The sequence below is a fragment of the Rana temporaria genome, chromosome 10 (assembly GCF_905171775.1).
Source record: "Rana temporaria chromosome 10, aRanTem1.1, whole genome shotgun sequence".
NCBI lineage: Eukaryota > Metazoa > Chordata > Amphibia > Anura > Ranidae > Rana > Rana temporaria.
The window spans coordinates 96,075,657-96,102,710 of record NC_053498.1 but is presented as its reverse complement, the minus strand read 5'-3'; the positions used below and the strand labels follow the sequence as shown (position 1 = coordinate 96,102,710).

At 44.3% G+C, this 27,054-nt stretch overlaps 1 protein-coding gene across 2 annotated transcripts in view; it reads left to right on the top strand.

Moving 5' to 3' along the window:
- PPP1R12C (protein phosphatase 1 regulatory subunit 12C) overlaps nt 1–27,054 on the top strand; it is a 150,537-nt gene that overhangs the window by 16,121 nt on the left and 107,362 nt on the right. For both annotated transcript variants that reach the window (XM_040325759.1, XM_040325758.1), the window contains exon 2: nt 23,064–23,194. In XM_040325759.1, coding sequence (XP_040181693.1) covers nt 23,064–23,194 — 131 coding nt within the window. The remainder of the gene's footprint in view (nt 1–23,063; nt 23,195–27,054) is intronic.

The following is a 27,054-nucleotide window of genomic DNA, read 5'->3' as shown; positions in this document are numbered from 1 at the left end:
ACGCCCAAACTCCAATAAACTGCAGTTTTATCAGCTCCAGCGTGCATGGAGCCTAGTTTTTACGCTATACATCCCTCCCTTTTGTTTTATATTTCTGGTGCTGTGGTTGCTGGCTGCTGATGGTCCTTTTTTAAACTGTGTAAGCTTGTTTCCCCTGAGAGTGGACTCGGCTATCTCTCCAGTCTACTGTACTGGAGACATTCTCCTCTTGAAGCAGCTCTGCCTACTATGACAGTTGTATCACAGCCTGATCAGAGGCACTCATTCAGAGGTCAGTTTATTTTTTATTTTTATTATAATCCCACAAACTGAGCCACATCGGAGTTCCAATCTTCTCCCTTTGCCACTTTTCCACTGCAGTGTCAATTTTAATGTAAAATTTTGATTGTCAGTCTTTTGACTTAAAGCTGAGTTTCCGCTCAAGGGGGAGGGGGGGAACCAGGTACCTGTTTTTGGCTTAAAATTATGAAGAAATTATATTTTTTTGGAAATGTGTCATAAACGTAGAAAACATTGTTTTGTGTGCTATTTTTTTATACAGCTAAAAACCCAAAGGTGATCAAATACCGCCAAAGAAACTCTTAAGGCTCATACACACAGTCAGACATCCAACAAAATTTCCCTTGGATTTTTTTCCTAATTGATTTGTCCGGCCACACCCATAGCATACACACAGTCAGACTTTTCTGCAAACTTTTCTAAAACTTTCCTAACATCACGTGTTTTTTTTTGCTATTTTCTGCTCTTTACCGCCACCCTTTGGTTAACTTCTGCTATTGTTTGTTGCTTTTAACATTGGTTCTGAGCATGCGTATTTGCACTTTGTCCAAAAGTTGGTTGGATTGCTGTACACACAGTCAGACAAGGCACCATCGGACTTTTGTTGCCGAAAAGTTGGTCCGTTTGCAGACCCAACTTTTTGTTGGATGAAACCCGAAAAAGTTGGTCCGATGGAGCGTACACACGGTCAGACAAATTAGAAAACTTGCAGATTTTGAAGTTGGTTGGCAAAAAGTGTGACTGTGTGTATGGGGCTTAAGTTTCAAAAGAGACATTTTATTTGCGTACAGTGTTGCATGACAACGCAATCGCCAGATAGAGTAGCAAAGTCCTTAAAGCGGTGGTTCACCCTCAGTGACACGATTTTACCATCAAGACAGGCATTGTAGCGCGAGCTACAGTATGCCTGTCCCGATTTTTTTACCCCGTACTCACTGTGTACTCGTACATTATAGATTTCGTCTCCCGCGGGGAATGGGCGTGCCTATGGAGAGGGAGGATGATTGACGGCCGGCCCTGGCACGTCACTCTCCCCGAAGACGGCCGGAGTAGGTCTCGGCTCTTCACGGCGCCTGCGCACAGGCTATGCGCAGGCGCCGTGAAGAGCCAAGCCTATTTCGGCTATTTCCGGAAGAAGCGTGACGCGCCAGAGCCGGCCGTCAATCATCCTCCGTCTCCATAGGCACGCCCATTCCCCGAGGGGAGTCGGTTTCTTCGATGTACGAGTACACGGTGAGTACGGGGATAAAAAAATTGGGACAGGCATAATGTAGCTCGCGCTACAATGCCTGATTTTATGGTAGAAGAAAAAAACATTTTTTTTTGGGGGTTTATAGGGTGAACCCCCGCTTTAATTAAAAAAAAACATGGTCTGTTATGAATAAGTTAAAATCTTTTTTTTGGTTAAAGGTGTTGTAAACTCTTCTCTGTTTAAACAAACAATAATAAAACATACAGTGCCTTGCAAAAGTATTCGGCCCCCTTGAACTTTGCGACCTTTTGCCACATTTCAGGCTTCAAACATAAAGATATAAAACTGTAATTTTTTTGAAGAATCAACAACAAGTGGGACACAATCATGAAGTGGAATGAAATTTATTGGATATTTCAAACTTTTTTAACAAATAAAAAACTGAAAAATTGGGCGTGCAAAATTATTCAGCCCCTTTACTTTCAGTGCAGCAAACTCTCTCCAGAAGTTCAGTGAGGATCTCTGAATGATCCAATGTTGACCTAAATGACTAATGATGATAAATAGAATCCACTTGTGTGTAATCAAGTCCCTGTATAAATGCACCTGCACTGTGATAGTCTCAGAGGTCCGGTTAAAGCGCAGAGAGCATCATGAAGAACAAGGAACACACCAGGCGGGTCCGAGATACTGTTGTGGAGAAGTTTTTAAAGCCAGATTTGGATACAAAAAGATTTCCCAAGCTTTAAACATCCCAAGGAGCACTGTGCAAGCGATAATATTGAAATGGAAGGAGTATCAGACCACTGCAAATCTACGAAGACCTGGCCGTCCCTCTAAACTTTCAGCTCAAACAAGAAGACTGATCAGAGATGCAGCCAAGAGGCCCATGACCACTCTGGATGAACTGCAGAGATCTACAGCTGAGGTGGGAGACTCTGTCCATAGGACAACAATCGGTCCCTGTATACTGCACAAATCTGGTCTTTATGGAAGAGTGGTAAGAAGAAAGCCATTTCTTAAAGAGATCCATAATAAGTGTCGTTTAAAGTTTGCCACAAGCCACCTGGGAGACACACCAAACATGTGGAAGAAGGTGCTCTGGTCAGATGAAACCAAAATAAAACTTTTTGGCAACAATGCAAAACGTTATGTTTGGCGTAAAAGCAACACAGCTCATCACCCTGAACACACCATCCCCACTGTGAAACATGGTGGTGGCAGCATCATGGTTTGGGCCTGCTTTTCTTCAGCAGGGACAGGTAAGATGGTTAAATTGATGGGAAGATGGAGCCAAATACTGGACCATTCTGGAAGAAAACCTGATGGAGTCTGCAAAAGACCTGAGACTGGGACGGAGATTTGTCTTCCAACAAGACAATGATCCAAAACATAAAGCAAAATGGTTCACAAAAAAAACATATCCAGGTGTTGGAATGGCCAAGTCAAAGTCCAGACCTGAATCCAATCGAGAATCTGTGGAAAGAACTGAAAACTGCTGTTCACAAACGCTCTCCATCCAACCTCACTGAGCTCGAGCGGTTTTGCAAGGAGGAATGGGCAAAAATATCAGTCTCTCGATGTGCAAAACTGATAGAGACATACCCCAAGCGACTTACAGCTGTAATCGCAGCAAAAGGTGGCGCTACAAAGTATTAACTTAAGGGGGTTGAATAATTTTGCCTGCCCAATTTTTCTATTTGTTAAAGTTTGAAATATCCAATAAGTTTCGTTCCACTTCATGATTGTGTCCCACTTGTTGATTCTTCAAAAATAAAATGAGTTTTATATCTTTATGTTTGAAGCCTGAAATGTGGCAAAAGGTCGCAAAGTTCAAGGGGGCCGAATACTTTTGCAAGGCACTGTATACTTGCTTCCACTGTGCTGTTCATCCCGTGGGCCTGATCTTCGTCTTCTGGGGTCCCCCAACGATGCACTCCCGCCGCATCAGGAAAACCCCCTAATAAGAATAAGCTCCGGCATGTTCGCAGAGCTCGCCAGGAAGTTGGCGCTGCACTAATCGCAGACCGTGAGACATTGTCCCAATGCATGGCTGCAGAGATCGGGAGATGTTGTCTGACTGCCTGTGATTGGCACAGTGCAGACTTCCTGGCGGGCTCTGCATGTGGGCTTTTTGAACCCACCGGAGCTCATCCTAACCCCCTAGGAGAAGCACTCTCCCGGGGGGGTTACTGTGTGGGCGCGCTCCCGAGTCCAGCATTTGCATCCATAGACACAGAATCCTGGACTCGGCCCTGGCATCATTGCATTTGATTGACTGCAGTGGGAGCCAATGGCTGCGCTGCTATTGATCTATCCAATCAAGAGCCAAGTCTCTGGCCAGAGAGGGTTTGAGCGTCTCCAGCGTGGGAACGAACGTGCTCAGGTCAGAAATTTAGCATAGGATGCATTAAGGTGAAAAAAGGGAAACGTATCGGGCGAAAATGGTGTTTTCTGTATTTTGCAGATCCAGGGGAAAAAGGTGGTGATAATGGCGCTGATAAACGCACATGAGTTTGTTGCGCTTTTTCTGTGTTTTCATAGGTCATGTGACTTATAAACTGCATCAAAAATGTAACAGGGATGTGTTATTGATGCCTTCTTGCTGCGTTTTCAATGCATTTCAAAGGGGAGGTGTGGGTTTGTATTTTTTTTTTTTTTTCTTTTTCCAAAAATGCAGCAAGCTTTTTAACGCCACAATGGAAGCGCAACGAACCAGTGTTTTTTCTTGAACTTTTCTTACACTAAAGGTACCGATAATGGCTGACGACAAATTCATTTAAATGTATGTTATTAACCACTTCAACCCCCCCCCCCCCCCCCCCTTCAAGACCAGTCCATTTTTTGCAATACGGGGCTGAATTACTGACAGTTGCGCGGTTATGCGACACTGTACACCAAATTTATGTCCTTTATTCCCACAAATAGGGCTTTCTTTTGGTGGTATTTTGAATCGGTTCTGTGGTTTTCATTGTTTTTGCTCTATAAGCAAAGACTGACCATTTTGAAACAAAAACACTATCTTTTGATTATAAAATCTATCCATTAAAAAATCTAATTTCTTCATCCTCAGTTTAGGGGCAAGTTGTATTCTGCTATATCTTTTTGGTAAAAAATTAAAAAAAATCCTGAGTATATTGATTGGTTTGTGCAAAAGTTGGTGTCTATAGGGATATTTTTAAGGATTATTTTTTCCCCCTGGACTGCGACATTGCAGCACACAAATTGGATACCTAACTGACAATTTTTGGGGACCAGTGACACTAATACAATGATCGGTGCCAAATATTGCACTGGCAGGGAAGGGATTAATATCTGAAGCTATCAAAAGGATTAATGAGAAACTGCAGTCTGCTCACATAAGTTGTAATAAAAACCTCTATTATTCTGAAGCTTCCCTCCACTTTGCATATTTTATATATACAGTACTGTGATTCTGTACTTGCCAAATATGCTGCAGAAATCTCCCTCCACTGTCTGGCTGCAACCATTTCAACCATTTTAACTGTGGGCAGCTGAAGCTGCTGCCTGTTCACTTCCTGGATTTACAGAGACACACCTCCCAGAACTGCAGCCTCCATTGGCCCTCTTATGACTATTCTCCCCCCCCCCCCCCCTTCCTGGCAAATTCTCATGATAGAGAGCTGTGCGTGATGTCATAAGCCTAGGCTAATGACCAGATAAGGTATTCACTGGCAAAAAAAAAAACTACTATCCAAAGTTAAGACAACCAAGGCAGGAGATTAAATAGATGGAAAGCTTTAAGTTTGCTCCTAGGGAGTGCTTTCTAACTGCGGGGGGAATGCTGTGACTGGAAACACAAGATCTTCCTCCCTCACAGAACGGCGGTCTGCCTTGTTTACATACATCTAATGCACCTCTGATGTACATTCTACATCATTACAAAGTGTACATGAAGAGACTGGGAGCCCATCTGTCCAAAAGTTGAATCGGAGATGGATCTTTTAACACCAAATGATCTGTAGGTACAATGCATATCCATTAAGTAATGACTGCAAAAGAATAGTGTTATAGATGGACTGTCCTAGTCAACACCCTAAATTGATTCCCATTGAAACCCACAAGCCTTTGGTAACTGAAAGGGAATTCTGCTTGGAGAAGAGGTCTAAACATTCGGAGTCGGTGTCAGAGACTGGAAGGCCGGTATACAAAATGGCAAGATGGGAGCAAGTGTTCTCCACATAGCAAGTGTGTCTTAAGCAAACTAGTCGCCTTGGTGACCAGTATTACCCAGCCCAATCTTGTTGACACAGTATTGTATATGTGTAAATATGTCAGTATAACGGCCTGCTCCTAGGACACACTGGAAAGTATTTAGCCTAACACCGGAGCTTATAGGGTATTCGTTTTGTTTAGAAAAGACTACACATTCTTGAACATTCCCATAATGCTGTGTATATACGGTTCCTGGAGAAAGACATTTGGAAGTTGTCAACATTTCCAGCAAGTCCTGCTTCCTAGAGGAGGGAGTTCCACTGCTCCAACTGTAAAGAACCCTTTCCCCTATCCAAGGTTACTTCTAAACTCAAACCAAGGCTCTGTGTCCTGTTCAGGGACCTTATTACAGGTACTGGTGCCACCTTAGATTTGTACATCTTAAAGGGTAACTCCACTTTAGTGGAGGGGTGGAAATAGTAAATTTAGAAAAAAACAATATATCATACAATTGTGACACAAGTCATATTGTAAATGCAATTCAACCTACTTGGAGGTGTTCTGTACACAGATTGCTCCCCAGAATTGTCATTTCCTGCTTGTGTGATTGGCTCACTGATTTTCCCACAAGTCTGCACTAAGGTACAAATCTAATTTCTGGCATCCCCTGCATCAAAAAGGTCTTTTTTTTTTTTTTTGTGAGATACTTTTGATGCGAAATCGCAGCTAAAGGGTTGCTGACCCTGCAATTTTCCTCATTGAAGGCCTGCAGGTGCACAGCTGTTGGGTAATTGGGAAACCACTCCCATTAGGCCCCTTTCACACTTGCGGACAGCTGAGCAAACGGAGGTTACCGGGGCAGACCACTACTGATCCACCCCATGTGAAAGGACCCTTAGACTCGCTCTGCCCAGAGGAACAAACAGGAATTTCTTCAGTTATGCTTAACCACTTAAGGACCCCTTCACGCCGATATACGTCGGCAGAATGGCACGGCTGGGCACATCCACGTACCTTGCCCCTTTAAGCCCAGCCATGGGGTCGCGCGTGCACGCGACCCGAAGCTCCGTGGCCGCGGGACCCGATCGCCGCCGGTCTCCTGCGATCGGTCCTCCGGAGCTGAAGAACGAGGAGATCTGTGTGTAAACGCAGCTTCCCCGTTCTTCACTGTGGTGCTGTCATTGATCGTGTGTTCCCTGTTATAGGGAAACACAATCAATGACGTCACATGTCCAGCCCCGCCCCCTACAGTTAGAAACACAGATGAGGTCACACTTAACCCCTTCAGCGCCCCCTAGTGGTTAATTTTTATAGCATCTTTTGCTGCGAAAATGACAATGGTCCCAAAAATGTGTCAAAATTGTCCGAAGTGTCCGCCATAATGTCGCAGTCATGAAAAAAAAACGCTGATCGCCGCCATTTGTAGTAAAAAAAAAAAAAAGCATTATTTTCTAGAACATGACTTACTCGCAATAAGCGTTTATCGATTGGTTTGCGCAAAATTTATAGCGCTTACAAAATAGGAGATAGTTTTATTGCATTTTTTTTTTTTTTTTTTACGATCTCCTATTTTGTAAACGCTATAAATTTTGCGCAAACCAATCGATAAATGCTTATTGCGAGTAAGTCATGTTCTAGAAAATAATGCTTTTTTTTTTTTTTTTAACATGTATGTGAAAAATGCCAGAATTGGCCCAGATGCAAAGTGTTACTAAGGTTTACTTCTATATTGTAGTTCATTCTAATTTTATTAAATTATAACACTGTAGAATATACCGTAGTACAAACATTGGTGAGTTCATATAAGTAATACAATCGTCTCGTCAAGTCAATTTTGGATATAGTTTCTATATATAATTCAAAAACAACTGTATAATATAGAAAAAAAAACAGGATCTACAGGGCAAAAACAAAACATAACGAAACCGAATACAACAGTAAAAAACAAAACAATACGGGGGGAAAAGAGGGGAGAAAAAAAAGGAAAGAAATGAGAGAGGGGGGGGGGGGTTACTTCTATATTTTATCATCGGGACACCATTCTGGTCTGTTGTACATCGGGCACTCAACCAGCATGGTGCCAGGCAGTAAAATCTGACATTCTGGCTGTTTGTAGGCCAATTATTTTAGGAACATGTATTAGAATGGGAGCAATCTCTTGATTTTCTGAGATCTTTTCTCGTTTGTGTCAATGGTTTCCATGACAGAAATTAATAGCTGCCTCTTTTGATCATTTCCATTATTCTCATAGCGCGATGTTATCGCTGCGTCATTTTCCTTTTTAGTGCCCATTCAATAGAACATGATTTGGTTTCTCATCTTGTTATAATTACATGTCTATTTGTAATCCTAGCCGTACACATCAGAGTTTCTTGAAGAGAGCAATCTGAAATCTTGCTTACTGATCCGCTTAATCACCTTACAGTAACCTAAAATAAATCTTTCATCAGTTTTAACCCTGTGAATCACCGATCAAGCTCATGTGTAATGTGGTTTACAAAGTCTTATAGCAGAACTTCACTCAAAGTCCCACTGCACTGGTTACACTGTTTGCGAGAGTCGGCAGTTTCAACATTGCCTCCCATAAATATGTTGCAATTAGGCTGCAACTAACGATTATTTTCATAATCGATTAGTTGGCCGATTATTGTTTCGATTAACCACTTGCTTACTGGGCACATATACCCCCTTCCTGACCAGAGGACTTTTTGCGATTCGGCACTGCGTCGCTTTAACTGACAATTGCGCGGTCGTGCGACGTGGCTCCCAAACAAAATTGACGTCCTTTTTTTCCCACAAATAGAGCTTTATTTTGGTGGTATTTGATAGGGGTGCAACGGATCAAAAAACTCACGGATCGGATCGCTCCTCGGATCAGGAGTCACGGATCGGATCATTTTCGGATCCGCAAAAAAAAAAAAAAAGACAAATCTTGTTACACCCACCAGAGTTTTAGATTTCACAGTTCTTCTCAACACAAAACTGAGCTTATGTGCTTAAATACAGTGTTTGGAAATTCGACGGACTGTTTATTGCTAATATGACAGAACACCTCTGATTTTCACATTTAAACAGTCCGTCATATTTACAAATACTGTATTTAAGCGTATAAGCTCTGTTTTGTGTTGAAATAACTGCATCTCGCAATACTTATATGTGCAGCCAAGTGGAAGTCGCAGCCCCATGTACGAAAGTGGTGTCACCAGTTCCCTACTGTGACCTGAACTATCCCAATCATCAGATCCCTTTAGTGTCATTGATCGGCGGGCTGAGTGTCTAGTGAAAATCCCCCCTATGTGCTCAGTCCATACAGATCCCCCCGATCGCATCCTCTCTCTTCTCTGGCAAGCAGCAGGACGCCCGGTGCGGCGGCGGCAGCGACTCCCCGTGTGGATTCCTCAAGGTGCAGCATGGAGCTCATCGCTGGGCTGTTAGGAGTCAATGACGTATTGAGCTCAAGTGCCCACAAACTTCCGAGGAGCAGCCTGCATCCCCCGCGCCGGGTGGACCTCGATGGCCGCCGCTTCGATAGCTAGGCCGAAGCCGCGGCCTTTCCTATGGACCGGGAGGCCCGTGGATCGCCGTGTGTCCCGACCCGAAGGTGCTGATCCATACGGATCAGTTGCACCCCTAGTGACAATACTTGATGTGTTCCCACTGTCATATGGCATTCTTATGCCACATTGCCTACACACCGTCACGGTTTTATCCACTAACCTCTTTCCTTCATCATTTTTATTTGACATGGAAGACAAAATGCTCCCATACAGGGGATTTAAATGACGCGGGGCATTCAAGCTCCTCCATTCGCCATGACCACGCTGTGTGTGGACTGAACATGCGCAAATTATTATTATTATTATTTTTTTTAGAAAACAATCCTCGGATCACGTGTGTGCGGTTCGGATCAATCTTTTTCGGTTCGGATCACGGATCAATGACGATCCGTTGCACCCCTAGTATTTGATCACCTCTGCGTTTTTTTTATTTTTTGCGCTATGAACAAAAATAGAGCGACAATTTTTAAAAAAAAAAAAATTTTTACTTGTTGCTATAAAAAATAGCTTTTTTAAATTATTATTTTTTTTCCTCAGTCTAGGCCGATACGTATTCTACATATTTTTGGTAAAAAAAAAAAAAATCGCAATAAGCGACTGGTTTGCGCAAAAGTTATAGCGCCTACAAAATAGGGGACAGAATTTTTTTTTTTTTTTTTTTTACTAGTAATGGCGGCCATCTGCGATTTTTATCGGTACTGCGACATTATGGCGGACATATCGGACACTTTTGACACGTTTTTGGCACCATTCACATTTATACTGCGATCAGTGCTATAAATATGCACTAATTACTGTATAAATGTGACTGGCATTGAAGGGGTTAACACTAGGGGGTGAGGGAGGGGTTAAATGTGTACCCTGCCTAGTGTTACTAACTGTGGGGGAAGGGGACTGACTGGGGGAGGTGACCGATCTGCGTCCCTATGTACAAGAGACACAGATCGGTCTCCTCTCTCCCTGACAGGGCGTGGATCTGTGTGTTTACACACAGATCCACGTCCTTGTCTCTGTAACCGCCGATCGCGGGAGCCTGGCGGACATCGCGGCCACCAGGCTCGCGCATTGGCATCCTAGTGATGCGGCGGGCACGCTGGCGTGCTCCCCAGTGGCCAGGAGGAGCGGAGGCCGTAAAAAGACGGCGGCTCAGAGAATTAAAACCACCCTGCGGCTGTATAAAGTCGTACAGCCATCGGGAAGTGGTTAATCGGATAATAGCCTTAATGGGCCAATTTGTTGGGCAGATTGCAAAACACAAATTGCCTCAAAAACACATTACATGCTTTTCTGCAGCTTCTCCATTGAAGTATATTGGACCAAAAAAAAAAAAAACAGTGGCACCGTTTTGCGTTTAAAAAATCCTTGCCCTCTCCAAATACGCAGCAGCTGAAAAAAATCATGGATGTGAACGTGTCCTATAGGAAAACATGTAAATGAACTGTAGTGTGTTTCTGCAAAAAACAGAGGTGTGAACCCAGGCCTGAGATGTTTAGTAACATAATGGGGTTAAAAAAACAAAGGTACAAAAAGAGCAAATCGCTACTGTAAGGGGTTCATTTTTTTTTTTTTTTTACTGTGGGACAGTGTAAGTAATTACAGTAGCGATTTGCTTTTATGTACTTTAAAGGGCTATTTTTTTTAACCCCATTATGTTACTGGCTGATGGATTATGAAAATTGTAATCGATTAATTTCATAATCGATTAATTGATTAGTTGTTTCGGCCCTAGTTGCAATCGATAACCTATAGAAGAGCAGCAGCACTGGCTCCGTGCAGTATTTGGGGGTCATGAGCCTCTCGGACATATGAGACTTTTATGAACAGTTATTCCCCCCCCCCCCTTCTTTTTAAACAGGATTCACTCACCAGGCTTGAAGCGGAAGTAAACCAATCCATAAAACTGTTTAATTTCTGGCATGTGCCTGATATGTAACACTCCCATTGGTTGTGCTCTCTGTCATCCAATGGCTGGTTTCATAACTGATCACATGTGCAGCATCAGGGCACTTGAAGATTAAACCGAGGCAAAGATGGCAGCTTCCTTGGCTGAAAACTAGGGTTGTCCCAATACCGATACTAAGCATTTGCGCGAGTACTTGTACTCGCGCAAATGCTCCCGATGCTTCGCCGATACTTTATTTTTTTCCCTCTGAGTGTGGGCGGGTAGCGGTTGGAGAGGAGACTGAGGGGGCGGAGAGGGAGGCGGAGAGCAGAGCAGTCATCGGGTATGTATAACATGCCACTGGAGGAGAACTGCTGCCGCCGTCTAGTTCGGCGCTCAGGGAACATAACGGCTTTCATTTGAATAGCTGTGTGTTCCCCATCCCCCTTGTCCGGGCACCTTGATAGACAGATAACCCGTCCTAGAATTGGACGGGTGATCTGTCAAAGTGCCCAGACAAGGGGGAGGGGGAACACACAGCTATTCAAATGAAAGCTCTTATGTTCCTTGAGCGCCGAACAACTAGACTGCAGGGGAGACCTACACAAAGCTGATATTGGGAGACCGGAAATCGGTATCGGCGAGTACATGAAAAGTATCGGTACTTGTACTCGGTCCTAAAAAAGTGGTATCGGGACAACCCTACTGAAAACGATAGGGGGGTTTACTTACACTTTGAGTTCGGATTTACTTAGTTTGCGTTCGGATTTCGGCCATAGATGGATATCTTACCTTGCCTACTTTTACTTGTTTCACTCTGTGCCAGTATCCTCCATTTTTTTTCCAGATCAGAATTGGCACTTTTACGATATATCTGGGCTGGAACTCCACCTTGTCTACAGTATAATATATTAAGTCAATTGAAACAGGACAGTGGCCTTGGATGCCCAAATCTAGAGTTGTACCGTAAAGCCACCCTTTGGCTTAATTTTCTAGATGAGATCTTTGTTGATGAAGACAAACTTTTGGATTTTGCTAGAAAGGTCCCTCTCTGCATTCTCCCTGGCTTCCCTTCTTTGGTTTCTGCCACCAATCTGTCCATATCGCCATCTTTACCGCTCTGTCCTGTATCTCTTAAAAACCTGAGACTCTAAGCATCCATGGATCGCCTCTCGCATAGGGAATCTCACGTTTCCATATGTTATGGACGAGGGTCAAACTGCACCAGTGGCAGTTACTTTCTCTAATGAACCACTGAAGACCCTTTCTGCAGGGCTGCTGCATAGCCAAGGTCGGTGGCAGCATCTATAACTTCATGGGTTTCTTGATGATAGAAAAATGCCCCAGTGGGGTTTGGGTCTTATGGCTTGTTTGGCAAGGTGAGGGTTCACATATACCTTAACCATATCCTGCCCGGCCTATAGCAACATTTTGGGCGGTGGTTCAGTTATCCTGATGTCTTTCAGGAGTTGCACCCCTTCGTGTCACCCCCCACTGTCTTGTGGGAAATGCACAGGTCCCAGAACACAGCGGGAACCAGTTGGGACACGCAGCGCGATCTGCTCATGCACAGTAGGGAACGGGCAGTGAAGCTGCAACGCTTCACTTCCTGATTCCCTCACCGAGGATGGCGGTGGGTGCAGCCGAGGGATTGCTCGGCCTTTGGCTGCCAACATCGCGGGCACAGATGAGTGTCCATTTATTAAAAGTCAGCAGCTGCAGTATTTGTAGTTGCTGGCTTTTAATAAAATATGAAAAAAATCGTGGGACCTCTGCTTTAAGTATATTTTATTGGAATTTTATGTGATGGGACCAACACATAGTGGCACATAATTGTAAAGTGGAATATAAATGTTTTTTTTTTTTTCTTTTTTTTTTTTTTTTTTTTTTTTTTTTTTTTTCTTTTCTTTTTTTTTTCCCCCCAAATATCTGAAAACCGTGGTGGGTATTAGTATTTAGGCCCCTTTACTCTGATAGCTCTAACTCAAATCTAGTGGAACCGATTGCTTTCACACCTAAATAGTAAATTGAGTTCACCTGTGTGTAATTTAATCTTAGTATAAATACAGCTGTTCTATGAAGCCCTCAGAGGTTTGTTAGAGAACCTTGGTGAACAAACCACATCATGAAAACCAAGCAACACAGGTCAGAGATAAAGTTGTGGAGATGTTTAAAGCAGGGTTAGGTTATAAAATAATATCCCCCATATTTCTATGGGAATGTTTGACCATTCTTCCAGGAGCGCATTTGTGAGGTCAGTCACTCATGTTGGACAAGAAGGCCTGGCTCGCAGTCTTCGCTCTAATTCATCCTAAAGGTGTTCAATAGGGTTGAGGTCAGGACTCTGAGCAGGCCAGTGAAGGGCCTCCACCTCAAATTCGCCCATCCATGTCTTTATGGATTTTGCTTTGTGCACTATGGACGCACACATAGGATCGGTCGTCAGCGGATCTTGCTACCTTCTCCGCCTGCTGCGTAGACTCATCCCCTTCATCCTGGAAGAGGACACAGCAGTAGTAGTTGGAACAATAAATTCCCGACTCGACTATGCAAACTCCCTCTACCTCGGAACTCCCCAAATACCAAATTTTGCTTCTACAAGTCGTCCAGAACACAGCAGCCAGACGGGTAACGGGGGAAAAAACCCTGGGAATCGATCACCCCGTCCCTGAGGACCCTCCATTGGCTAGCCGTGAAGGATCGGGTTACATTCAAGACCCTCTGCCTCACGCACAAATGCACACAAGGAAACGCCCATGAATACCTATGCGAGAATAAAATGCTACACTCCTAGTTGCGCCTTCTGGTCAACTAACCAAAACCTCCTCCACTTCCCTAAGACCCGCTACAAATCTAAAGGAGAACGAAGATTTGCAGTCCAAGGACCACGGTTATGGAACGCTCTTCCCACGGACATCCGCATAGAAGTAATCGGGCCTTCAAAAAAAAAAAAACTAACACCGTTTGTAGCGCTATACAAGTTACTCACTGGTGCGCAGTTATGTTTGGACAGAAAGGGGCCACTTTCAAACCGTTCTCATAAAGTTGTCCAAAATTGATTGGTATGCTGATGCCTTAAGAGTTCTCTTCACTGGAGCAAAGTGTTCCAACCCCCTCAAAAACGACCCCACACCATAATCTCCCCCCCCCCCCAGATGAATTTGAGCGGTTCCTGAGCCTGCCCTTCTCGTCCACGTCAGCGCATACCTCACAAATGAGCTTCTGAGAGAATGGTCAAGCACTACCATAGATGCACTCCTAAACCTTCTGGACAGCCTCCTAGAACATTTGAAGCTGTTATAGCTGCAAAGAGTGGGCCAGCCTATTATTGAGCCCTACAGACTAAGCTTGGGGATGCCATTACAGTTTGTGTAAAGGCAGGTGTGCCAATACTTTTGACAATATAGCGTGTATGTACAGTATCTCAAAGTGAGTACACCCCTCACGTCCAAATTGAGCCTAATTGGCAATTTCCCCTCCCCGGTGTCGTGTGTTACAAGGTTACAGGTGTGAATGGGGAACAGGTGTGTTAAATTTGGTGTTATCGCTCTCACTCATACTGATCATTGGAAGTTCATGGCACCTCATGGCAAAGAACTGTAAGGATCTGAAAAAAATAAATGTTTTTCTTCATAAAGATTGCCTAGGCCAGGGCTCGACAAATGCCGGCCGCTATGGCGACTAGAAATGGCATCCTGGCGAATTGGCTTGGAAGGTGGGAAAAAATAAGTCCCCAGCTCTTCATTGTGTAAGCTGGCGCCATCTGGTGGTGGCCGTTTGGTATTACAAGTTAAGCATTACAAGTTACAATTCTAATGTCATTTTTCACTATTTTAACTGCCATCTTCTTCCCTCTAATTAGAACCCCCAAACATATATATATATATATATATATATATATATATATATATATATATATATATATATATATATATATATATATATATATATATATATATATATATATATATATATATATATATATATTTTATCCTAACACCCTAGAGAATAAAATGGCGATCGTTGCAATACTTTCTGTCACGCCGTATTTGCGCAGCGGTCTTACAAACGCACTTTTTGGGGAAAAAATTACACTTTTTTTTAATTAAAAAATAAGGCATCAGTAAAGTTATCCCCATTTTTTTAAATATTATGAAAGATAATGTTACGCCGAGTAAATTCATACCCAACATGTCACGCTTCAAAATTGCGTCCGCTCGTGGAATCTACAGGTTGCATGTTTTGAGTTAGAGGAGGACTAGGCTAGAATTATTGCTCTTGCTCTACCAATCGTGGCGATACCTCACATGTGTGGTTTGAACACCGTTTACATATGCGGGCGCTGCTCATGTATGCGTTCGCTTCTGCGCGCAAGCTCGTCGGGACGGGGTGCGTTTTCTGGCTCCTAACTTTTTTAGCTGGCTCCTAGATTCCAAGCAAATTTGTCAAACCCTGGCCTAGGCTATAAGAAGATTGCCAAGACCCTGAAATTGAGCTGCAGCACGGTGGCCAAGACCTTACATCGGTTTAACAGGACAGGTTCCACTCGGAACAGGCCTTGCCTTGGTCGACCAACGAAGGTGTGTGTGTGTGTGTGTGTGTGTGTTTTTTATTTATTTATTATTTAGGGTTTTTGGCAAAGTTCTCTGCTCCCCCATGCTTTGTATGTGATTCCTGGAAGGTAATTTCTTGTGCTAGATACCATAACGTGATTGTGTAGAAATGTTGCAGGAATGTGTGCTGTTGTACTGAACATGCAGGTTCATACTGATTCCAAGTCTGATAATGGATGAATAACACTGCAGAGCAAATGCTGGGAAGAACTTGCCTTACTGTCTTTCCTGAAAATGATCATCATTATTTCACTAGAGTAGGTTGTGCAATTGCTTCTTAAGTTTTTTTTCTAGTTTGTAAAGTGAACTTTCATCTGAACAGGTCCTATGTAAGCACCTTTCCACGCTTGCAAATCTCACACCTTGTTCTTGATACACAGTTGTACTGTGTAATGTTGCAAAGTGATCTTTTGTCGTGTGTGTTTTTTTTTTTTTTTTTGCAAATGTATAAAACATTTTAGAAGCATATTTCATGTTTTACATATGTATTCATGCTTTTAGGCATATTTTTGTTTTAGCCAATAGAAAGCACTAGGGGTAGGGTTGTCCCGATACCACTTTTTTAGGACCGAGTACAAGTACCGATACTTTTTTTCAAGTAGTCGCCGATACCGAATACCGATACTTTTTTTAAATGTGTCCCCACATATGCAGCCATGTCCCCCACATATGCAGCCATGTCCCCCACATATGCAGCCATGTCCCTCTAGCCATGTCCCTCACATATGCAGCCATGTCCCTCTAGCCATGTCCCTCACATATGCAGCCATGTCCCTCTAGCCATGTCCCTCACATATGCAGCCATGTCCCTCTAGCCATGTCCCTCACATATGCAGCCATGTCCCTCTAGCCATGTCCCTCACATATGCAGCCATGTCCCTCTAGCCATGTCCCTCACATATACAGCCATGTCCCTCTAGCCATGTCCCTCACATATGCAGCCATGTCCCTCTAGCCATGTCCCTCACATATGCAGCCATGTCCCTCTAGCCATGTCCCTCACATATGCAGCCATGTCCCTCTAGCCATGTCCCTCACATATGCAGCCATGTCCCTCTAGCCATGTCCCTCACATATGCAGCCATGTCCCTCTAGCCATGTCCCTCACATATGCAGCCATGTCCCTCCAGCCATTTCCCCCATACCTTTGCCGCCACATGGAGAAAATCACAGCATTCATTTGAATAGCTGTTTTGCCCGCACGTATAGACACTCCCCCTTGCTCGGCATTGGACAGATCACGATCACCCATCCAATCCCGAGCAAGGGGGAGTGTCTATACGAGCGGGAACACTACAGCTATTCAAATGAAAGTTGTGATGTTCCCGCACGCCGTTTAACCAATGCGGCGGCGTGATGCGGCAGCAGCGGCGGGGGGGGGGGGGGAAGTATTCTATTTAGGTATCGGGGGTATTTGCGCGAGTACGAGTACTCCCGCAAATACTCGGTATCGGTACCGATACCGATACTGGTATCGGTATCTGGACAACCCTAACTAGGGGGGAAGAGACTAGAGGTCGACCGATATATCGTTCGGCCTCTAGTCTCCTCCCCCCTAGTGCTTTCTATTGGCTAAAACAAAATATTTGGCCGTTTTTAAGAAATCGGCATCGGCCGATTATTGTAAAAAAAATCGGCCGATTTTCGGCTGCCACACTAAACCCCGCTCCACCTACAGCAGCACGAGAAATGAATCCTTCAGCAACGCCAGCTCCATCCATCCACCCCCCTCTACAAAGCATCCTCCCACCCACGGCCAGCTCCATCCACCCCCCTCCCTCCATCCACAGCCAGCACCATCCATCTCTTCCCCTCCACAATGCATCCCCCACCCACGGCCAGCTCCATCCATCCATCCCCCTTCACAATACATCCCACGGCCAGCTCCATCCACCCCCCTCCCTCCATCCACAGCCAGCACCATCCATCTCTCCCCCTCCACAATGCATCCCCCACCCACGGCCAGCTCCATCCATCTCTCCCCCTCCACAATGCATCCCCCACCCACGGCCAGCTCCATCCACCCCCCTCCCTCCATCCACAGCCAGCATCATCCATCTCTTCCCCTCCACAACGCATCCCCCCACGCACAGCCAGCACCATCTTTCCCCCTCCACAACGCATCTCCCACCCACGACCAGCACCATCGATTCTCCTCCACAATGCATCCCAGTCCAAAAATCGGCCCAAAATATCGTCCGCAAAAATCGGCATCATATATCGGCCATCGGCTGCCCCGATTTCTAAATATCGGCATTGGCCAGAGAAAAACCCATATCGGTCGACCTCTAGAGGAGAACAGGTTCAAATGCCTGAAATACCTGTGAAAAAGCCAAATTTGATGCTGTTTTATAGTGCCAAAATGATCAAATCTGCCTTTTTAAAAGTAACTTGTGGAGCTTAATGCCTAGTACACACGATCAGAAAATCGGTCAAAAAATACCGCTTTTGGCGCGATTCATACAATAATCTGATCATTGTACACAACTTTTGAAAGCCAATAACCGACAGTTCATGTAAAATTATCCAAAGGGACAAACACGGAAATTTTCTTGTACAGTAACAAACAACTTAATCAGTACGCTGTTCGTCTGGAAATTGAAGATCAAGACTGTGCATGCTCAGAAATAAAAGGATACATTACAACAGGGGTGCCCAACCTTTTCAATAGCGAGGGCCACTTAAGCAACTTGGTAACCAGTCGTGGGCCACAATGAGCGAAATGGGCAGATGACAGGTCATGGCTACTCTATGGGCCCTCTGATCTGCCCAGATGGAAGGGGATGAATTCCCTTCTGTTTTTTGGATTGGAGGTAGGCGAGCGTAAATGGACATCTGTCGCTCTGTAGAGGTGAATTGAGGGTCCCATTTGGTTGGGCTGATCATGTGAAAAAGGCCTAAGACTTCTTTTAACTGATGTGCTGCAGTTTACCCACACCACGGGTGTAGCGTAGTACACCTGTGTCTATCCTGCGGGTTAGCTGAACTTTGCCATAGACTCCTGTGGCAAAGCCGGCGCTGTAGAGAAAACATCAGCTTATGGGGCTCTGGTCTGCAGCTGCTTTCTTCCTCTGCCACCAGCTTCATTCACAACACTGATGCTGTGGTATGGCAGATCGGCAACCTGCGATCTGGGCTTGCCAACCCGCTATTCCAGAACAGGAGGTCGCGGGCCACATCAGAGGGCTCCGTGGGCCACATGTGGCCCCCGGGCCACTGGTTGGCCACCCCTGCATTACAATATAACATTTTAGATCCCTTTTGGAAGTTTTCTGTCGTATGAGAATTTTTGAACTTTAAATGCCTCTTAATTTTCAATATGAGACTAGTATGCAAAAACAAATGACGAAGACCATTTATCTGATATTCTTATCGTGTGTACGAGGCTTTAGGTATTCAGCAGAAGGTGTCTGAGCATTCATATATGTCAACAGTCACCATTGAAATGCATGGGATTTTGGACATTCAGCATTTTGAAGTTTCGAGCTACAAAATGCTCTGCTGTGAATGTGGCCTTACTGTTTTTTGTTAAACTTTTTATTTTTAACCAACAACTGCAAACTGAAAGTTTTTCATAATTATACTTTGTGTCTGTCTGGTTTTATTAGGACACATATGTTTGCCTATCAAAGCACATCACGCTCACCACCATGTTTCACGGTGGGGATGGTGTGTTCAGGGTGATGTATAGTGTTTTTTTTCCACCACACATAGCATTTTGCTTTTAGGCCAAAAAGTTCAATTTTGGTCTCATCTGACCAGAGCAAATTCTTCCACATGTTTGCTGTGTCCCCCACATGGCTTTCTTTCGCAAAAAAGCGGCTGTAAACCCTCGTGTTTTTTCACCTTAATGCATCCTATGCATTAAGGTGAAAAAACACCTGGCTGTGAACCGCCCCGAGCCCCTGTATTTCTGTTGGGGGAAACGCGCTTGTCCTCTCTACGATGTCTTGGCTCCTGAGAGGATAGATTTATAGCAGCACAGCCATTGGCTCCCGCTGCTGTCAAATCCAGTGATGTGAGCGCCAGGGCCGAGTCCAGCATTCGTGTCTATAGACAAAAATGCTGGACTCGGGAGTGAACCCGTAAGGTAACCCCACCGGGAGATCGCTTCTTCTTGGGGTTTTATCTGATGCGAGGAGGAGCCGCGTGAGCCCCCAGAAGACAAGGTTCGGGGCTACTTTGTGCAAAACGAGATGCACAGTGGAGGCAAGTATGACAAAAAAAAACCTTGCAATCGCTTTGAGAACAATATCTCTTGTAAGGGACTTCGATAAATGTTTAGGGAGGCGAGTGGGCGATGGAACAGGTGGGATATTTGATAGATATTCTGGACTCTCAATGCCAGTATTTGAATACAGAATATTATATTCAAGCACCCAGCAGCTCGCTGCTACTCTGCACAAGGTGCCCAACAGCCAGTGGGCTGCACGTTGGCCTCCAGGACTTTAGACCATTAAAGTGATACTTTTTTTTTTTTTGCGCGGTCATACTACACTATACCCAAACAATTTTTTTATCATTTTGTTCCCACAAATAGAGCTTTCTTTTGGTGGTATTTGATCACCTCTGCCATTATTTTTTGCGCAAAAAATAAAAAGACAGAAAATCAAAACAAGGTCGTCTTGGTTTCTGTTTTTTTTTTGTTAAGTTTTCTACTTCAATGACGCGCACTGATATGGCTGCACTGATAAGATGGGACCGATGGGCACTGGTTTGTGGCACTCATAGGCGGGCATTGATGGGCACTCATAGGTGGGCACTGATGGGTGGCATTGCTGGGCATCACAGATTTAAGGTGTTCCAAAATGTTGCCAATCAGTGCCTATTTGTGGGCGCTGATTGGCACATTTGGCATAAATTTGCATATGTGGATAGCCATGGGGATGTACCTGGCCATCCACATGCTTGGGGGCTTCCCTGGTGGTCCAGTATGGGCATCCGTGGGGGGTCTGCGCTGAAACGATCAGTGCAACCCCCCCTGTCAGGAGAGCCGCCGATCATCTCTCCTCCACTCGCGTCTGTCAGACGCGAGTGAGGAAGAGCCGATCAATGGCACTTCATGTTTACATCGTGATTGGCCGGAGGCTCTTTACCAAGATCGGAGATGCAGGGTGTCGGACTGACACACCTTTATCGCCGCTCTGTGCGCCCCCACGGGCACGAGCCGGCATGTTATCCTGCTGGACATCAATAGACGTCCAGTCCGGATAACGGAACTACTTCCCGGACGCCAATTTACTATTGACCGGGCGTTCCAGTGTTTTGGATCCCCCAGTCTGTGGAGGACAGCGAGACGTGCATTATTCCTCACCAAGTGTCAAAGCAAAGAGCCCACGGGTGTACAGAGGCACACTACATAGCGCAGGAGATTTGTGTGGTTCAGGAAATGTACTGTCCTGGTGATATTCCAACTTTGACAATGGAAAATCCTTCCTCTACAACTGGCCGGTTCCCATAACAGATGGAAGTCTGTCAGGTAGAAAGGAGGTTTTCCATACAAAACTCCCCATCAACTTATTTGAGACCAGAGCTATCCCTTTAGCATTGGACCCTCTTCTAAAGGGGCATCCAATTTGGGTGCAGTCAGATAATGTCACTGCCGTGGCACGTATATCGCTGCCACCTCAATGGCATATATTGCCCCTCAAGAGGGCACTTGGAGATTTGGAGCTTCTTTGAAGTAAGTAAACAAGATTGTCTTGTGGACAGAAACTGGCTGTCCAGCAATTTCTGCAATCCACATCCCAGGAGTGGAGGTTTTGGCAGGTGGATTATCTCGGCTGCCACCACCTGGACCAATGGGATTAGTCCCCTGATATGCCCAAAATGGGGCACTCTGTGGACATCTTCCCTTCCAGACACAAGTTACTTATGTATCCAGAGCCAATTAAAAAACACACTTGAGGCGTTTCTCGAATTGGCAGTTTTAGCACTCAATTTTCTGCCATCCTTATGCCCTGCTTCTAAGCATCCAAAGGACACCTCTACATTGTCTGTACATTGTCAGAGCAAATGGTGTACATAAAAGCTACCGTTTTCCTGTTTGTCCTCCCCTTGGGTCTTCGCACTTGGCACCCCACTTCAATAAGTAGATTGTGCTCTAAAACAAACCTCCCTCTTGTTTTTTGGGCCTCTTGGCAAGTTTCTGTTGCCTAGTTGTTGCCCCTCCATTGCTTTGGGACGTGTGAATAAATAAGTTCTGTACTGTTGTGCTTTATAAGGTTAGATGAATTTTCACTTCTGTAAATTCCAAATCTTGCGAGTAATTACACTCCAAAGGTTTTTATTTTTTTTATACCAAAAATATGTAGAAGAATACATATCGATCTAAACTGAGGACATTTTTTTTTTTATATTTATTAAATCAAAGTAAAAAATATGGTGTTTTTTCAAAATTGCTTTTTTGTTTTATAGCGCAAAAAATACAAAACCGCAGAAATTATCAAATACCACCAAACGAAAGCTCCATTTGTGGGGGGAAAACATAAAGATTTCATTTGGGTACAGTGTTTCATGACCGCGCAGTTGTCATTCAAAATGCAACGTCGCTCAAAACTAAAAATTGGTCTGGGCAGGAAGGGGGTGAAAATGCCCTGTATGGAAGGGGTTAAAGGGGTTGTAAAGGTACAATTTTATTTTTTTCCTAAATAGCTTCCTTTTCCTTAGTGCAGTCCTCCTTCACTTACCTCATCCTTCCATTTTGCTTTTAAATCTTATTTCTTCTGAGAAATCCTCACTTCCTGTTCTTCTGTCTGTAACTCCACACAGTAATGTGAGGCTTTCTCCCTGGTGTGGAGTGTCGTGCTCGCCCCCTCCCTTGGACTACAGGAGAGTCAGGATGCCCACTAACACACAGCTCCTTTCTCCATCTGCAACATAGAGAGCGTCCTGACTCCTGTAGTTCAAGAGAGGGGGGCGAGCACGACACTCCACACCAGGGAGAAAGCCTTGCATTACTGTGTGGAGTTACAGACAGAAGAACAGGAAGTGAGGATTTCTCAGAAGAAATAAGGACATTTAAAAGCAAAATGGAAGGATGAGTTAAGTGAAGGAGGACGGCACTGAGGTAAAGGAAGCTTTTTAGGGGGAAAAAATTATATTTTCCGCTTTTAATAACTCATAAATAACCTGACCACTGGAACTCAAATCTGTTACTGCTTGCTATTATTGGTCTGTTTTATAGCTTCCCAAATTTTGCCAGTCCTGTAAAGCTTGGATATTTGAAATACTGAATTATTTTTAAGTGGTAAATATATACAGTATATGTGTGGTAGAGTGCTTTAACTGTCCATGTTTTACTACTTTTTTTCACATATGTTATGAGTCTCATTCATTTATTTTTTTCTTTCTTTCTTTTCTAGGCATGTATAGATGAAAACCTGGAGGTGGTGGAGTTCCTAGTAAATCACGGTGCCAATGTGAATCAGGCTGATAATGAGGGATGGACGCCTCTACATGTTGCGGCCTCTTGTGGTTATATGGAAATAGCAGAGTGAGTAAATGGATAAAATGTTATGTACAGTAAAACCTTGTATTGTGAGTAAAGCTTGTAATCCAAAGCACTTTTATCTCAAAGTGAATTTCCACATAAGCCCCCTGCTGGGGATGGTCACGGGGAACAGTGGACCCGATCGCCGCCGGTGTCCCGCGATCGGGTCACGAACGGGGAGAGGTAAGTGTAAACAAACCTCTCCCTGTGCTTCCTAGTGAGCCTGTCACTGATCGTCTGTTTCCTGTCAAAGGCAACAACGATCAGCGACGCCACACCCGCCCACATTAAGGCACACTTAACCCCTACAGCGCTCCCTCCTGGTTAACCCCTTCACTGCCAGAGTAATTTTTACAGTAACCGGTGCATTTTTACAGTACTGTTCGCTGTGAAAAAGACAATGGTCCCAAAATAGTGTCAAAAGTGTCCGATGTGTCCGCCATAATGTCAGTCATGATAAAAAAATTGCTGATCGCCGCGATTACTAGAAAAAATTAAATAAAAATGCAATAAAACTATCCCCTATTTGGTAGACGCTATAAATTTTGCGGAAACCAATCAAACTCTTATTGCGTTTTTTTTTTTCTTTACCAAAAATATGTAGAAGATGTATCGGCCTAAACTGAGTAAAAAAAATGTTTTTTTATATATATTTTTGGGGGATATTTATTTGAGCAAAAAGTAAAAAAATATTGAATTTTTTTTTCAAAATGTATGCTCTATTTTTGTTTATAGCGCAAAAGATAAAAAACGCAGAGGTGATCAAATACCACCAAAAGAAAGCTCTATTTGTGGGGAAAAAGGACGCCAATTTTGTTTGGGAGCCACGTCGCACGACCGCGCAATTGTTAAAGCAACGCAGTGCCGAATCGCAAAAAGTGGCCTGGTCTTTAAGCTGCATAATGGTCCGGGTCTTAAGTGGTTACATTTTTGCTACACTTGGCGCCTCCTCTTCTTTTATACTCGGTTGTGACATGACACTACTTGTATATCAAGACATCGCTTGTATATCAAGTCAAAATTTTATTAAAGCATTTTGTTTGTCTTGCAAAATGCTCTCATACCAAGTTACACTCAATCCAAGGTTTTGCCGTATATCCTCATTTAGTTTGAGAAATTATTGCATGGATCGCCAAAACTGCTTCATTTTTTGCGTTGTGAAGGGTCAAAATTCCTATCATGGTGTTAAGTCTTTAACACGTGACTTTTCTTTATTTGCCCAAGCAGATGTTGTGGGACTTGTTACCTAGACTATTTTTCACTGCTTCCCGACTTATTTACGTTTTTTTATATGCGTCCTCAAAGTGGTGGTGATATCTGGATGATGGCTGCAGCTAGATTTGTCATCCCAGATACTATTCTTTAGATCTGGCAATGGACAACTCATCAATCACTTTTTAAACGTGGTGAAAGGGAAGCACTGATTTTCGAGAATGGGATGAAATGTTATGTTAGGCCAAGCCGGAGATTAGGATGGGCAATTGTGACAGCTGTGTAGTGAATATGATTGGCTGATATCTGGGACTGAAGAAAAGTGGCTGCAGAGGTATTGCCGTGCAGGATGAAGTGCGATACCAGATTGGGATATGGTTTGCAGAAGTTGCAATATATTGAAATAGGGAGGTATAAGCAGGGGTTTGAACACAACACATCGATAGAATTCTGTGTGCATGCAAAGAGTCTACATTATCAATGGCATTTGTTGGGGGGAGCTCAAGAGTGGAAATGACAACTTGGTGTTAACCAAACCCAGGACCCTGCATTCACTATATCTGGTCTCCCACATAACATGGAAATGCAATTATTTTGGTAAATATAAAATGCTAAATAACATCAGCAGTATATAGCAGTCTTGTGACTTCTATCCCTGTGCGGTAAAGCTGGTCGGAGGAGTTTTTATTCTGCTCTCGCTGTCCTATAAAACTTCAGGACCCCTGGCTCTTTCCCTGGACAGTGCTGATTGGCCTTATGCTGATCACATGCATTCTCCCAAGAACAAAAGAGAGCCCCTTTTTTTTTAGGGCAGTGTGTCTAGTTTCGTTGAAACCATAGGGTATCAGTTTGTTTTAATTGGAAGATCCAAACAGTTTCTACTTGGCATTTTTTTTAAATGACTATTTTGGATCAAATGTATTTGATCAATGATGGTAGCTCTAACCAGGTCGGAATTATATTTGTGTTGCGAAATGACAAGGTAGAGTGTGACCTGCTGGTTTTTATGTTGTGAAGATGCTTGCTCAGCCTATTCCTGAAGGTTTGATCTGTTTGAGACACATAATGTAGTCTGTATGTGCAGGTAAGTACATGGAGATTATGTATACATGTATTCTGAGGAAGGACAAGACATGCCATCATTTGACATCACTGTGTGGTTTGTCAACTTTTGTGCTTACATGTTTTTAAGTTTATCTTGTGAATGCTTGGATAGATGAGATTTGGAGCTACCAGGTTCTTGAGGGTCCCTGCGGAAAATTAACCCAAGTACATTCTGAATTTTAAGAGGGCATTGGTCAGTAGTGCCGGTGTTTTTTGTTCAGTGCTCTCTCGGTATCTAAAAATAGCGCCTGAAAAATGCCTCCTCTGCAGCCCCAGTGTGAAAGCCAGAGTGCTTTCACACTGGAGCCGTGTGCTTGCAGGACATTAGAAAATGTCCTGCAAGCAGCATCTTTTGGGCGTCGTAGGATCGGTGTATACACTGCTCCTCCGCCGCCCCTGCCATTGAAATCAGTGGCTGCCGAAGTGCCTGCAAAGCGCAGTGGTGCTTTGTGGGCGCTATTAACCGTTTTATTTAACCACTAGCGAGGGTGAAAAGCACCGCTGGAATTAGCGGAGCTTTACTGCCAACAACCATCAATGTAATACCTGTAGAATCTGATAGAACTATTGAAGGGATTGTTGGTGTAAGTCAGGGATATGCAATAAGCGGACCTCCAGCTGTTGCAGAACTACAAGTCCCATGAGGCATAGCAAGACTGACAGCCACAAGCATGGCATCCAAAGGCAGAGGCATGATGGGACTTATAGTTTTGCAACAGCTGGAGGTCCGCTAATTGCATATACCTGATGTAGGTGATCTCTTGCTGAAAGGGCCCTGTATATACATTTGCATACGTGGGTGCAAAACGCTTCTTTCTTCTGTCGTGGGCTTCTTTCTTCTGTCGTGGGCTTCTTTCTTCTGTCGTGGGCTTCTTTCTTCTGTCGTGGGCTTCTTTCTTCTGTCGTGGGCTTCTTTCTTCTGTCGTGGGCTTCTTTCTTCTGTCGTGGGCTTCTTTCTTCTGTCGTGGGCTTCTTTCTTCTGTCGTGGGCTTCTTTCTTCTGTCGTGGGCTTCTTTCTTCTGTCGTGGGCTTCTTTCTTCTGTCGTGGGCTTCTTTCTTCTGTCGTGGGCTTCTTTCTTCTGTCGTGGGCTTCTTTCTTCTGTCGTGGGCTTCTTTCTTCTGTCGTGGGCTTCTTTCTTCTGTCGTGGGCTTCTTTCTTCTGTCGTGGGCTTCTTTCTTCTGCCGTGGGCTTCTTTCTTCTGCCGTGGGCTTCTTTCTTCTGCCGTGGGCTTCTTTCTTCTGCCGTGGGCTTCTTTCTTCTGCCGTGGGCTTCTTTCTTCTGCCGTGGGCTTCTTTCTTCTGCCGTGGGCTTCTTTCTTCTGCCGTGGGCTTCTTTCTTCTGCCGTGGGCTTCTTTCTTCTGCCGTGGGCTTCTTTCTTCTGCCGTGGGCTTCTTTCTTCTGCCGTGGGCTTCTTTCTTCTGCCGTGGGCTTCTTTCTTCTGCCGTGGGCTTCTTTCTTCTGCCGTGGGCTTCTTTCTTCTGCCGTGGGCTTCTTTCTTCTGCCGTGGGCTTCTTTCTTCTGCCGTGGGCTTCTTTCTTCTGCCGTG